Source organism: Apium graveolens, chromosome 11, assembly GCF_009905375.1.
Source record: "Apium graveolens cultivar Ventura chromosome 11, ASM990537v1, whole genome shotgun sequence".
Lineage (NCBI taxonomy): Eukaryota > Viridiplantae > Streptophyta > Magnoliopsida > Apiales > Apiaceae > Apium > Apium graveolens.
In genome coordinates, this window is record NC_133657.1 from 24616464 (window position 1) to 24630247 (window position 13784).

Sequence of the window (13784 nt, forward strand, 5' to 3'; positions counted from 1 at the left end):
TCAAGCAAAATGATTTTCTACCTTTAAATTGGTGCATCTCATATGAAGATTATTTTCAACAACTAACTGAGGAAATAGTTAGAGTCTGGGTTGTAACTCTAAGGGAAGTGAGAATTTACTATGAATATGGGTCCTTAACATTTCTAGGCTGCAGCTTAATGGACTCTCTCTCTCCCACAGAAATCAAGAGAGTGATAAGTTTATTGAAGGATAAAGACACTGCTACAAGAGCATGGAGATCTATTTTGGCTGAATGGTTGATTGTAAGGGAGGAAAGAAGAGCAAGGAAGGAAGCTGAATATGAGGAGAGGATAAGGAAGCATGATGTGGAGATTGAAATGTACATGAAAAGATCAGAAGAACTCAAGGAAAAAGGAATGAGCAGAATCTCTAAGGATGAAAAGTTTCTAAATATTAAATCTGGTCAATTCACAAGATTTAGAATTGATTTACTAGATAATTATCCAAATCCAGACAGACTTATACTTGTAGAAGCTCTAAGTTGGACGCCTATCATAGAAGAACTTGAAATTCTTGTTTACTTAAAGGATCTCATTAGAGAAGAAGCAGAAGCAAAAATAGTCTTTACCTGATGCTTGTAACTATTTAAACTCTGTAAATCTCCTAATGTATAAAAGTTGTAATTGTGTCAATTTTTTATGTATTAATCTTCTTTTCCATTATAACTTGGGGTTAGTCTTGTTAACAGGCATGAATTTGTGTTAAGCAATCTTCTCACAAATTGGGGAGATTGTTGTGCAAGACATGCTTGTACAATAACAAGACTAAGTCAAATTGACAATCCTAAGTAAGTTGTATTGTAATCTTAGTTTGCATTTTGTATTGTAACATTAAAGTCTGTTAAAATATCAAAGAGCAGACTGGAGTCTTTTTCTTTAAACAGTATCAAGCCTAAGAATTTTATCTGGAAGAAGATCAAGAAGATCATGTCTCAGAAGAATTATGAAGAAGCTTGGAGTTGAATAAATCTATTTTGAGAAAAATGTTCTAAGTCAAGATCTCTACAAGTCACATATTTAGTGTTATACAGAAGTCATTCGAGAACTCCAGAATGACTTATAGAGAAGTCAGGAAAGCTACTAGAGAACTCAGAGAAATCGACAAGTCATTTCTTCACTAGAGAACTCAGAGAAATCGACAAGTCATTTCTTCACTAGAGAACTCAGAGTTATCGACAAGTCAAATATCACTAGAGAACTCTGTGATATCGACAAGTCAAATATCACTAGATAACTCTGAGATATCGACAAGTCAAATATCACTAGAGAACTCTCAGTTATTGACAAGTCAATTAGTCACTAGAGAACTCAGAGATATCTATAAGCCAAAGTGAAGAGATTTCAACAAGTTAAATTCTCTTATAGAGAACTCAGAGACCTCTACAAGTCAAAGCAACTATAGAGTAATGAGAGATCTCGATAAGCCAATATACTTATCGAGATGTCAAGTTCTCTATATATCAAACTGGAGATCTCGAGGTAAAACTCAAGATACAAAATGCAGACCAGTTCAATATCCAAGATTAAAAATTAACAAACAATCCACTCAGTTGGATTGACAAGTCTACAAAAGGTAGCTTGAGGCATGCAAGATCAAGGGTGAAGATTATCTAAAAAAGGAAGATCAAAGTTAACACAGTATGCAAAGATATGCTAAGCCAGAAATGGAAGATATACTTTTCCTAAAATGGAATGATTAGTACAGTTTACTAAAGTGAATAGCATCTCATATTACACACTGTGTAAACCAGTAGTTAACTATCATATAAAGTTAACACTGGTCCTTTGTTAGGAGTAACAATTTTTAGATAAGAAAAATCTTGTATTCTCTCAAGGAAGAAGCTAAGCTCTTTATCAACAAAGAGCTTAGAAATTTTGTAGCAAAACATTCTTAATTTTAATATAAAATTAAGTGAGTTTTGAAAGATCCGTGTTCATTGTTCTTACTTGTTTAATTTCAGTATTAACACATTTCACTACAAGATTTAATTTACTTTGTTCACCACCTTAAATATTCAATAGCAGAAAAATACAAAAACACATTTACCCCCCCTGTGTGTGATTCATTATCTAACACTTTATGTTGTCAAATACTGTAGACATATAGGGTCTCAACATACTTGGTGTCTATTCAGCTTCTATCTCTTTTGTGGATGTCTGGTAGGTGGGTATTCGTACAATGAAAGTTGACGTTTACTAGTTTCGTGTTATCTGATTAGTGTCATCACCATTGCATGCTAAGGTTAAGAACAACAAGGCTATTGAATGGAGTATTTAATGAAGTTAGAATCCCATGTTTGTCTCATATAGTAAATCAAACCCTTTAATCTCTTAGTTAATGCATGTTAGTTAATATCTTAGTTAAAAACAATCTCAATTTGTTATTCATCGTAGCATTGAATAATAACCATACCATTGTTGCATAAGTGCATAAATTGAAGTTAACCTAAAAGAGTCTCTGTGGGAACGAACTAGAAATAATTATATATTACTTGCGAACGCGTATACTTGCGTGTAATTTAGGGCGTATTTTCGTCCTAACAATATTTCTTATCCGCACTTAGCATATTCAAACATTGTTATATTTATATTTGTAATAAGTTTTAAAATTAAAAAAAAAACAGAATTCCATTCAAGCCCCCCCCCCCTTCTGTAATTCTGTAGTTAGATTGTCTGGGAATGACAAATAAAAACTGATTACAATACTCTCTCAAAGGATGAACAAATATCCTTGAGAGTTGCTAATTTTTTCTGAATAATATGACAATGAACGAACACATCAAGTGTAAACCTAACATGTGCTTATATACTGCACAACTATACAATCAATAAAAATTCCTAATACAATACAGTAAGGAATCTTAATATATATCCATCTATTGATTGCTACAATAAGTAAAGTCCTACACCGACATATTTATGCAAATATTTCCTCCTTTGATATCTCTTAATTTCCAACTTGACAAATATTGATGTAACTAAATGCTGATGTCAAATACTGATCAGCAAATACTAATGGTAAATGTTGATGACGTTACCTCTGTCAAACTCTTATACAAATGTTGATCAATAGACTCTGATAATTTAAATACTGATATCATCAATTTCTTCTAACAGAATTATATTGTACTTAGATTTTATATTACTTACAGTCAACTTCTTCCTAACCACTTCTATTCAATGACAATCTTTTTTCAATTTATTTAAACAATCAAAATAATTAAAGAATCAGGACAATGAATTCAAAAGTTATAAATTTATAGATTTCAAATGTCAAAATTAGTTTCAAGTAAAATTGACATCACAAATAATTTATAATAAATATGAAACACCCCATGATTATAATTTTATTCTCACACGAATACAAGTTGAATATGAAATTTTAATTTAAAATGTAATTTATATATTAAAAATAAGATAACAAATATTAAAAGTTAGTTTGTGCATCGCACGAAATATAGGCTAGTTATTAATATAATATTATATTTGAATAATAATTGTAGGGAAATGAAAGATGAGAGAAAAGAGAGGTGTAAAAGAGAACGAGTACTAATTTTTTTATTGATATAATTAAAATAGGGCGTTATTAGTGGTGCCTTAAAGGAAATTTAACAAACTACTTATATGAGCTCTTAAATAAGATTATTAGGATTTTGAGCAAAAAAGTGATCCAGCCGCCTTTTCGTAATCAATTCAAAAGTTAAGAGTAGTATCTCATACCTTATTAACAGGGTCCACCAACCATCCCTTATTTTATTTTTATCAATATAAAATTCAAGTATCCCTCCTTTTTTTGACATCTTTTTTTTTTCTTTCTTCCCTTTCGTCGCCTCTTTACAAATAAATTATTATTGTAATTATAAGAAATGTGTATAAGGATCATTGTTGAAGTTGAAATACAAAATAATGTCTTAAATCACTAAGACTTGTTATTTTATAATATATATAAAGAACACACTAATATACTATTGGACTCATAAATTAAAATTTAAGGCACTTGTTCAAAAATTTAGATCCAACAATGTTCTAGTAATGTCTTATATCAATAGGACAAACCCTAATTTTAGGGTACAATTATGCATGTCTTATTTCACTTTTATCAATAAAAAAAATTTCCCTTCATTTACACATCTCTTTTCTCTCTCCCGAACTCGCGATAAACTCCTGTTTTTGGGCATCTTCCGAGTATCTTTTCCTTTTCCTCCAATTGTAATTCAAATATATTAATATTTTAATAATTAGTCACAATTATAAGATAAATTATTCAAATCCATATACACAAATTATGTTCTAAACTAAAACACTCTATTTTGTAATATTTATAAGGCAATTAATAGGACACTCTTGGACTTACTATTAAAGGGTTGGTTCAGTTGGTTAAAGAGAGGATAACTATCCTCTTGGTTACATGTTCAAATTTCACAGTAGGAGAATTTATGATTATGTCACCTGAGTCAGAAGATATCGCTTAAATGCGGTTTAACTTGGTTCACGTGATTTGTAGGCTATTACATGAGCCCATGAGGTTTACATGATACGCACCTGAAGGGTAGCGGTCGCGAGTTCTCTACGGAAAAAAATGATGCATTTTACCATAAATTTTAATTTACAATATTGTTGAATTTGCTTTAATATAATTGAAAAATAACACTGATGATATCAAATTGGTACCAAAAATAAATTGCAAATATCATGTGTTATGTACCGATTGACTATAAATTAATTAATAATAATTAATTTCTGCATTTACATAAATGTGGCTAATAACGGAGTCTTACACGTAATTGAACTACCAATAAAACTTTTACCCATGATCGAAATTTAATTTTCGAGCTAACGAAGCAATTACTAGCCAAAGGCGAGTTTGACAGCAACTTGTGTTGCAGCAGATATAAGGTAAGTGGTTGCGTGACAGTTGATCGTACAAGCAATGAAGAAGTGTGGAAAAATGAATTCGCACATGAACACACGTGCCATGTCCTCATTAGTTACACAAACAAACCTCAAATTTACACACTCTCTCTCTACATTATTGGTCTAGAATTTGCCATGTCAGCAAATTGACACCAGAATTTATATCCTTCTCTCATATTTCTAAATTTACAAAAAAAAATCATCAAATAGTATCTAACTAGAGTTTTCCCTGCTCTTCAAACAAGTAGGAATTGTATATAGTTAATATATATACATCTGCTGCAGACAGTACTGTAATGGCTCAGTTATTGTCACCAGTTTGTACAGATGCCCTCAAAGTTCAGAACCAGTTACAAGGTTTGAGTTCAAGGGGCAGATGGAGCATGCTTTCCAAGAATTCTGTTACTGCCACTTGGAGCCCTATGATTGGTTGTGCTGGAAAGAGGAGAAAATTTGGTAGTAGAATTAAGGTTGCTACAAAAGATTCGGGATCATCCAGTGCTTTTGCTGATGATTATTATGCCGTCTTGGGTTTGGTAATTTTACTTCACCCTTAATGATTTTATGTCCTTTTTTCGTGGTAGGGTACATATTTTTCGATGTATTAGAATAGTACTAAGTACGCGGGAGGTCACATATTTTGCTCCTAATAGTCTAATTGAACATAGCGTCCAAATTTTGCAAATTGTCCACTGATTATAAGTCTTGCAAACATGTAGAGTTTAAACAAGAACATGTGTGTGTCATATAGGAGGTGTTTGGATTAGCTTAATATAGGAGTTTTTATAAATTTCTAGTAGAGGAGTGTTTGGCCTGTGCTCATGAAGCGATTAATAGGTGAAAGCCAGTGCTGACAAGCATCATTACTTTTCGAGGTGCCTTAGCAAATTATACTTTAAAACTGAATTGGTTTTAAGATCAAGGTAAAGTTACAATCTTACCATTCCATATCATACCCTGGGTAAATGTTTTAGAGGGAAACCTGTGGCACTATGCATATACAAGTTCTATTGTCTTAAATGTTAGTTCAGCATGATTGTTTGAATAATAATACACAACTGCAAAACTCTAGCGAGCAGTGATCATACATTAATTAATTCAAAACAGAAACATAGGTAGCTGTTGCTTGAGAGGCTCCTAAAAAACCTACTCCCTCCGTCTAAATGATTGACTATTAATTTACGTCTAATCTATAATATCAAACATAGTCATGAGTCATTTTGTTGGATTCATATTTATGAGTACTTTAATACAATGAATTTTTTATATTTAATACTAATATGAAATTAAATATATTAACAATCAAAGTGTGCATTGGCAAATGTGTCCAACACAGATAGAAAACGTTTTTAGGGACGGAGGGAGTAATATTTAATAGGCTCTTAAGTCATAATGTTTGGGTTATCTCCGATAACCCTCCCCAAAAGTTTCTCTATTTGTTTCTTATTCCTGCACTGTAACTCCAAATTTGAACGGTTCTAATTTTCAAAAGTTTTCTGTTCTAATAACACTGAATCATCACCGAAATATGATAGAGCTATGGTTTCTTGCCATTGACAAATCTTGATGCCAGGTATTGTAAAGTATTAAGCCTTCGGTTGAGGTTGCAGCAACATCTTGACAACACTTCACCATATATACAACAACCAAAAGCCAAGTGCGCACAAGAGATTTCATCCATATAGTAACATAGCAATAATTAAAGATGAAGAAAGGTAATAAAAAGGAGGAAAATATCAACAAAAGGGAGGGAAATGATGCAAGATTTTAGAGGGAAACTTTTATATAATATAAAATTCACTTAGCAGGCAATGCATGCTCCTCAGTAATGAGGAAAGATTTAGAGTTCTTTAGTTTTTAGGGAGTGATTAGGAGTGTGTTGGAGTTGGTTTTTGTTGTAATTTCTTTAAAATTTAACTTAGGAGGGTAGATCGAGAAGCCATTGGAGTTGCTCTTAGCAATTGGTTGGTGCCAGTTCTTATCATCAAATTGTAATCAGTCATAATTTTATTAATAAATGTGGAGTCACTACTATGAATGAAATCAGGAACCATCTTTGAATGATGGCTGAGTTGTCACGGTTTACAAATATGTATCTAACTTTTCTTGTTAGTGAAATCACTGTCATCAGAACCTGGTTTTTCAATATTATTCACCCTGTGATTTGCAATAGGATGAGTTCCAATCTAAAGTAGTAGTTTCTGCAGATGTTGATGTCATATACAATGTACATAATGCTGATACACTATACTATCTTTTCTGTATGTGAACAGCTTCCAGATGCCACGCCAGAGCAGATCAAGAAAGCGTATTATAACTGCATGAAATCTTGCCATCCGGATTTAAGTGGCAATGATGCAGATACCACAAATTTCTGCATGTTTATCAATGAAGTTTATACGGTTAGTTTTCAGGTTTCACCTTGAAGTGGTGTGCATCCAATTATTAATCATAAATTTTGGTTACTTTTGACATAGTATATTTGATTAGTTGGACTATCGCTGCAGGTTCTTAGTGATCCTGTGCAAAGAATGGTCTATGATGAAATTCATGGGTATGCTTTGACTGCAACAAACCCATTTTTAGATGATTCCTATCCAAAGGATCATGTATTTGTTGATGAGTTCAGCTGCATAGGTAGGTGCACTAGACGGTCCTTAATTCTTGCCTCTGTTTGTTGTTTGATAATCTTATATGTGTTGTATCGATTAATGCTTAGTATGAGAATGCAAATTCTTCTCTACAGGATGCAAAAACTGTGCCAATGTTTGCCCTGATGTATTTAGCATAGAGGAAGATTTTGGGAGAGCCCGAGCATGTAATCAGTCTGGAATGCCAGACTCAATTCAACAAGCTATTGAAAGTTGGTAAGCCCTACATGAATTAAATTTTACATCTCATTGATGCGGCAAGAAAAAATTTGTATGCATATGACATTTTGGCCAATTCCATGGAATTATCAAATGTGTTTGTTCCTCAAAAAAAAAAAATCAAACGCATTTGCATATGAATTGTCTCATTTTTTTTCTAAATTGCGTTGTGTCTCCTCCCGATATGGTTTCTGTAATTTTTCTTGAATTTTAGAAAAAAAAATTAAAAAAATGTGTTTGAAGGTTTCTTAATTTTTCTTTAAATGCGTTTGATTTTTTTAAAACGCATTTAAAAAAAATTATTTGAATATAATTTTTCTGGATTTTTTAAGTACAGAAGTAAAAAAAATTTCTCTTGAAGGTTAAAAATTGTGGTCTTCAAATAAGTGTTAAACACATGGTTATAAGATAATCATTTCATAAACAACAATATCTGTATATGAAATTTTAACATCCACAATATTTAAGTAAACATCAGAAAATCAACAATTTAGAGATTTAGGTCATTTTATACTAATATGCTTCTTCTTCAGCCCAGTTGATTGTATCCATTGGACTTCTGCTGCTCAATTATCTTTGTTAGAAGATGAAATGCGAAGGGTTGAAAGAGTAAATGTAAGTCTTTCATCAAGCAATTTTCTGTTTTCATTTTTTCGGTGACAACCATCATTTGTTCTAATGCAATTACGCCTTTTTCAGCTTTGTAATAGTTGGCCGCTTTCAGGCATGCAAACTATATCAATTGTGGATTAGAACATAGAGTTTATGGAAAAAAATGTTTTTTGAGAGTAGTCATTTTATCCTTGCATAAAATGCAACACATGCTTGACCCAGTGATGGAGCCAGCATTTGGATTTTGGTGGGATGAAGCATGTGGTTTAAACAATTAAGAGTTCAGAATATAGCCATGCGGCATGTTACCTCAATGGAAATAAGAAAATTATATATATCCCCCGAAAAAAGCAATATTTTTAGTGGATTTTCAGATACATGTATAGAAATGCCGACTATTCATAACCTCTTATTTTGTATATTTCACCTAATTTTTATAAGAAAGGTTGTTTTACTCTGTGTGCTTTGTTATTCACGACAGGTAGCGTTAATGCTTGCAGGAATGGGATCCTCCGCAGATGTTTTCAGGATGGTAAGACCTTGTTCAATCAATTTGAGCATTTTTCTTAACTGAGTATGCGAGCTAGCCTTTTTCTTTGTATATTAACTGAGTACACTATTTACTTATTTTTAGGTGATATTATTAGTGTTAACTGTTAAAGTTGATGAACAAAAAATATCACGGGGAGCCTTAATGTTATGTGATGGTATAGGTTGGATGTCAGGATCACTAGAAATTGACCAACTTCTAACATTAAGGGCTGACCAGTGTTATAGAAATCGGCGATTTCGCCGATAAATCGGCCGATAAATCGCTGTAAGGCAACCTAGCGATATTATAGAGTGAAATCGGAGAAGAAAACGTTTAGTGACATTTCCGGTCAAAATCGCCGATTTCCGGTCAAAAATCGGCATTTTCCGGTCAAAAGGTGAAGAATCACAACCATGATTTGAGACTATACATATATAAAACTGACAAGAGGAAGAAGAATGAAACTCTGCGTTGAATTAACGAAGATCGTCAATTTAAAACGAAGAACCCAACAGGAAGGGAAGAAGAAGGGATAGAAGAAACGGGATGAAATTGAAGAAGAGGGGAAAATGCAGAGTAACTCTTATTTTTCTTACTATTAATTAAGGCACGCGAATCAATATTGTAGACTTGCATACTGTGTGGCTATACAGATTATAACAATCACACGGCTATGACACACTCACAAGTCACCCATATTATATTCATGTTAATTTTACACATAAAGATATTTATTTTACATATATTTTTTAAAAAAAAATATTAAAATATTTCCGATTTTATTCCGATTTAATATTCCGATAAATCCCCGATTTCCGATAAATCGCAAATCGGCAGTTCAACCGATTTAGTCCGATTTCCGATTTCTACAACCATGGGGCTGACTGGCTACAAAACTCTAATAAATTAGAAGAAATATTACTACTCCCTTTTCGTCAACAACTTATCTTTATCCAGTGAACTAGCGAATAATAAGGTAGTGGTAGGGGAAGTAGTTGTGAATTGTGATTTATGAATATGTATTGCCCTAAAATATGTAGTAGTTATGATTTTTGACTATGTTCTTTCCTCAAAAACCAGTACAAATTACAAAGAAGGCATGTTGCAACCCATAAATTGGTATCACCAGTATTAGCAAAAACAATGAACTTGAATCTGTGATACGTAGACTGTAAAGGTCTTTGATTTGCCTCATCCGGGTCTGAGCTCTCAGATAACTGATAGCAAGTCAGATCTTTCTGTAAATTCTGTAGGTGTTTTTTTAATTAATAATATTATAGGCGTTGAATATAAAGTAATCTTATACTTCCCATGACAGGCGAGCTCACGTTGGGAAAAGAGGCAAAATAAAGTCTTGGTAAGAACTCTATCGCTTACCATCTTAAACTTCCAACTTCTTTCAGTTTTCTTGATCTAAATCAGGAAATAAGTGACATGTATTAGTAGTTGTCATGTCAAATCTTACGTAAGGCACATGAATTTCTCACTTCTTACATTCATGGAGGTTTATATTATCTCAACGTCTTATTTGTGTTATCTACTGTAAAAGTGTTTTGATGAATGCAACTTCTGACTTCTCTCTAGGCTCAAGCTAGAACAAGAATGGCAAAGCAAAAAGGATCTGATAATAGTGAATCATACTGGGACAACCTTTGGGGAAGTGGGAAAAAATATGAAAGTACAGGTAAGAAAGAGTTAGTAAAAAGACAGCTATGAAATTCTCCAGTATAATGTCTCTGATACATGTAATGGTTGCAGGGCTTTATGTTATATTATTCCACTGGTATTATTGCCCCAACTCTGAACTTATGTATGTTTTTTGCAGATGAAGAAGTTAAAGAGAGAGCAAAAAGAGCTGCAGCAGCAGCTAGAAGGTGGAGAGAGTATTCAAGGGGTGCTGATAAACCCTCTACCTTCAAACTTCCAGAGGCAATCTCCAACAAAGAAAATTAAGCTGTAACCTCCCACTTAATCTTTATAATCATGCATGTATAAGACTTTGATTTAGAATTCTCGCATGATATGTAATAACTGTAAATTCAGTCGCTGAACAAGCACCAATGTAAATTAGGATTCGTAAAAGGTGCAATGTTACTTACTAAAATAAAAACAATACTTGAAAACAATGGTATCATGATGACATGTCTTAAGGCTTCAATTAGGTATTAGATGATGCTACATTAATATCAGTATCCATTCCTCTAATGATTTAACTGTCAAAAATCGAATTTTAGAATTCCACTCTTCAAAAGAAAAGGTTACAACAGAATGATCATTTCACAGTAGAAGCCACACTCTGAGCCCACCCTCTAAGAAGATCTTTCATGCCAATTTCTCCGTTAGGAATCTGAAGTCTCCAATTTATAAGCTGGTTAGTTGCCTTTGTTTGATCCGAAACAGCCCATGCTTCGGAAAGATAAGGTCTTAATACTTTGTACTCATTGCCTTCTATTCTAAACCTTTGTAGTCCTGGAATAATTGAAACCAGTCCTGAATCCTTATCTTCCTCAGTAAACACAAACCCCAAGTCCATAAAACCTTTGAGCTCCTCAAATTCGAGGTCTGTTAAGCTCTTACTGCCTTTCTTGTTTCTCCTCTGCTTCTTCTTCTCTACCTTGTTTCTCGTCACAGGTATCTCAACATCTTCATCTTTGGCTTTGATTCCAGAGAATACAGTTTCGAGTTTCGTTACAGCTATAACAGAGTCTGGAGATGGAGAACTAAGACTGAAACTTGTACCAGAGCAAAGACAGTGAAGACTTCGAGTTCGAGTTTGAGTTTGAACTGATGGCGAAAGATTTGGTTCCTGGTGTTGGAAATCAGGTGCAATGGTATCTGGAACGACATGCTTTCTTGTGAAGATTTCAAAATCAAACCAATAAGAATCATAAAGCTTAAGAACTTCTTCAGCTGCCATTAGAACTATCTCTGTTGACTCTTGGACAGTAAAAAGAATGGGGCTAGCTAGGTGTATGAATAGTGGAGATAGAACATAAATTAAGCAAAACTTTATAGAGCTAATTCGCATTGGTTGAAATATACATGATGGTCCCTTAATTATGTGCGCATATTATGGGAAACCCGTTAGTGGTTGATGTGTCAGTGCTATAGTATGTAGTCGAGTTGTACATAATTACATAAATCATTTGCAAAATATGCATATAAAGTGTTTTAACTCTGAAACTCCAAAGTAGCTAAACGTTTATCTCCCTTGTCCGAGGCATGTGTTTGATTAATTTTTTTACTAATACTTATAAAGTTATAAATCATATTTATTAAAAAATTATAAAAACATCATAAACACATGCCAAAAAAAACATTTTATATAAATAAAGTTATATGACAAAAAAAAGTTTTAAATCTCAAATCATGCAAAATTTTCTATATAAATTATAACAAAATTTGAGCATAAAATACGATTTGTCAAGAATACATACAAATAAAGTTTCTGGGTTATTTATATGTAATTTGCAAACCTAAATTATTTTAGATGTAAACAGAGGTCATTTGTAAATATCATCATCATCGTATTTAAAAAAAAGGTATGCTTCATTACATTTTCAAAATAACCATTTAATTTTTCGAATACTCTCTTCAAAGATCTAAATAATTAACTAAGTACTGGATTAAATTCAAAGCAATTGATCTCTAATTTATGAGTGCTCATTGTCCGAGTTTAACCGATTTTTACAACATAAATAAACACATGTTTGTCCCATTACTACGTACTCTTGTTTAAATATGTATACAAAACTGCGACTAGTTTTCTTGTAATCATTGGTGGTCTTGGCCCCCCCTAAATTTCCCAATATCATCAATTTGTATACCTCATATATGTATTGTTTTTGTAGCCCAGTTGGTTAGCATGCATGTTTTCTATCCTAAATGCCAGGGTTTGACTCTCTTTAGATTTTGTTCATCTCTACTTACGGTTCATTTTATGGTTTTTTCTTCATAATTTCTTAGTTTTTTTTAGCTTTTAACATATTCTAAAACTTATAAAATCTTTTATTAATTATACTAATAAATCTAGTCATTGATAAACAAGGGATACGTGTTAAATTAATGATTTTTTTTTTCATTTTATGATTAAAAATTTGTATTTTAAAAAAAAATATTTTTTCCATTTTATGATAAAAAATTTGTACTTTTTAAAAACAATTAATTATAAAGTAAAATTGGCCCCCCTTAAAAAAAATTCTGCCTCCGTCACTGATCGGTCTCCCTCCTTGTGTACACAAAGGCAGATAATTTACAGATAATTGTCGTTGTGCAAAAATCGTTGTGCAAAGTTTTGTCACCCAGAAACACAGTAAAGATAAATGTACAGGTAACGGGGTTGTTTGCGGCAGCCGTAAATCACTTTAAAATTGTTTTGTGTGTGTTTTTACTTTTGACGGTCCTTGGCATTTTAATAATAACTATCTTAAATTATTGATTTGATAATTGATTAAATATATGGTGATTAAATATGAACAAATAATACAGAGACGCAACATCCTAAGTGTAGCCGTCCGCGAGCAACACAAATATAAAATGTCATTTTTAAGTACTTAAAAACGTTGAGTCTCTATCTCTGCTCTATTAGCAAACTATAGGCGGCTATGTTTTGTAAGATCCTAATTTGAGTTCGTCACGTAATACCAGAGGCGTCAATAATTTGAAGACCTCGTGAACTATTCAAACTTGTCTCAAAAATATTTAAATTTGGTTTTGATGAAAATCAAGTTCAACTCAGAGCTTTAAATTACTCGGATAGTAAATTTCGCGGATTTTATCGAGTCTTTATTATTTTTAATTTTTTATTATAATATAATTCTATATAAATATTTAGTA

At 32.4% G+C, this 13784-nt stretch overlaps 1 protein-coding gene across 1 annotated transcript; it reads left to right on the forward strand.

Annotated features, from left to right (window-relative positions):
- The first annotated feature begins 5120 nt into the window (after window positions 1-5120).
- LOC141697330 (chaperone protein dnaJ C76, chloroplastic) lies at window positions 5121-11082 on the forward strand. The gene is made up of 9 exons (XM_074501631.1): window positions 5121-5470; window positions 7208-7336; window positions 7442-7571; window positions 7681-7801; window positions 8338-8419; window positions 8898-8948; window positions 10267-10305; window positions 10533-10632; window positions 10774-11082. The coding sequence occupies exons 1-9, from the start codon at window positions 5231-5233 to the stop codon at window positions 10899-10901; spliced, it is 1020 nt and encodes a 339-aa protein (XP_074357732.1). The 5' UTR covers window positions 5121-5230; the 3' UTR covers window positions 10902-11082.
- The last annotated feature ends 2702 nt before the right edge of the window (window positions 11083-13784 follow it).

Excerpts from the sequence above, each read along its gene's own strand:
- LOC141697330 (XM_074501631.1), top strand. The coding sequence starts at position 5,231 with ATGGCTCAGTTATTGTCACCAGTTTGTACAGATGCCCTCAAAGTTCAG. Across the intron at positions 7,337-7,441 it reads TTATCAATGAAGTTTATACG|GTTCTTAGTGATCCTGTGCA; the intron begins GTTAGTTTTCAG and ends CTATCGCTGCAG. Across the intron at positions 7,572-7,680 it reads TGATGAGTTCAGCTGCATAG|GATGCAAAAACTGTGCCAAT; the intron begins GTAGGTGCACTA and ends TCTTCTCTACAG.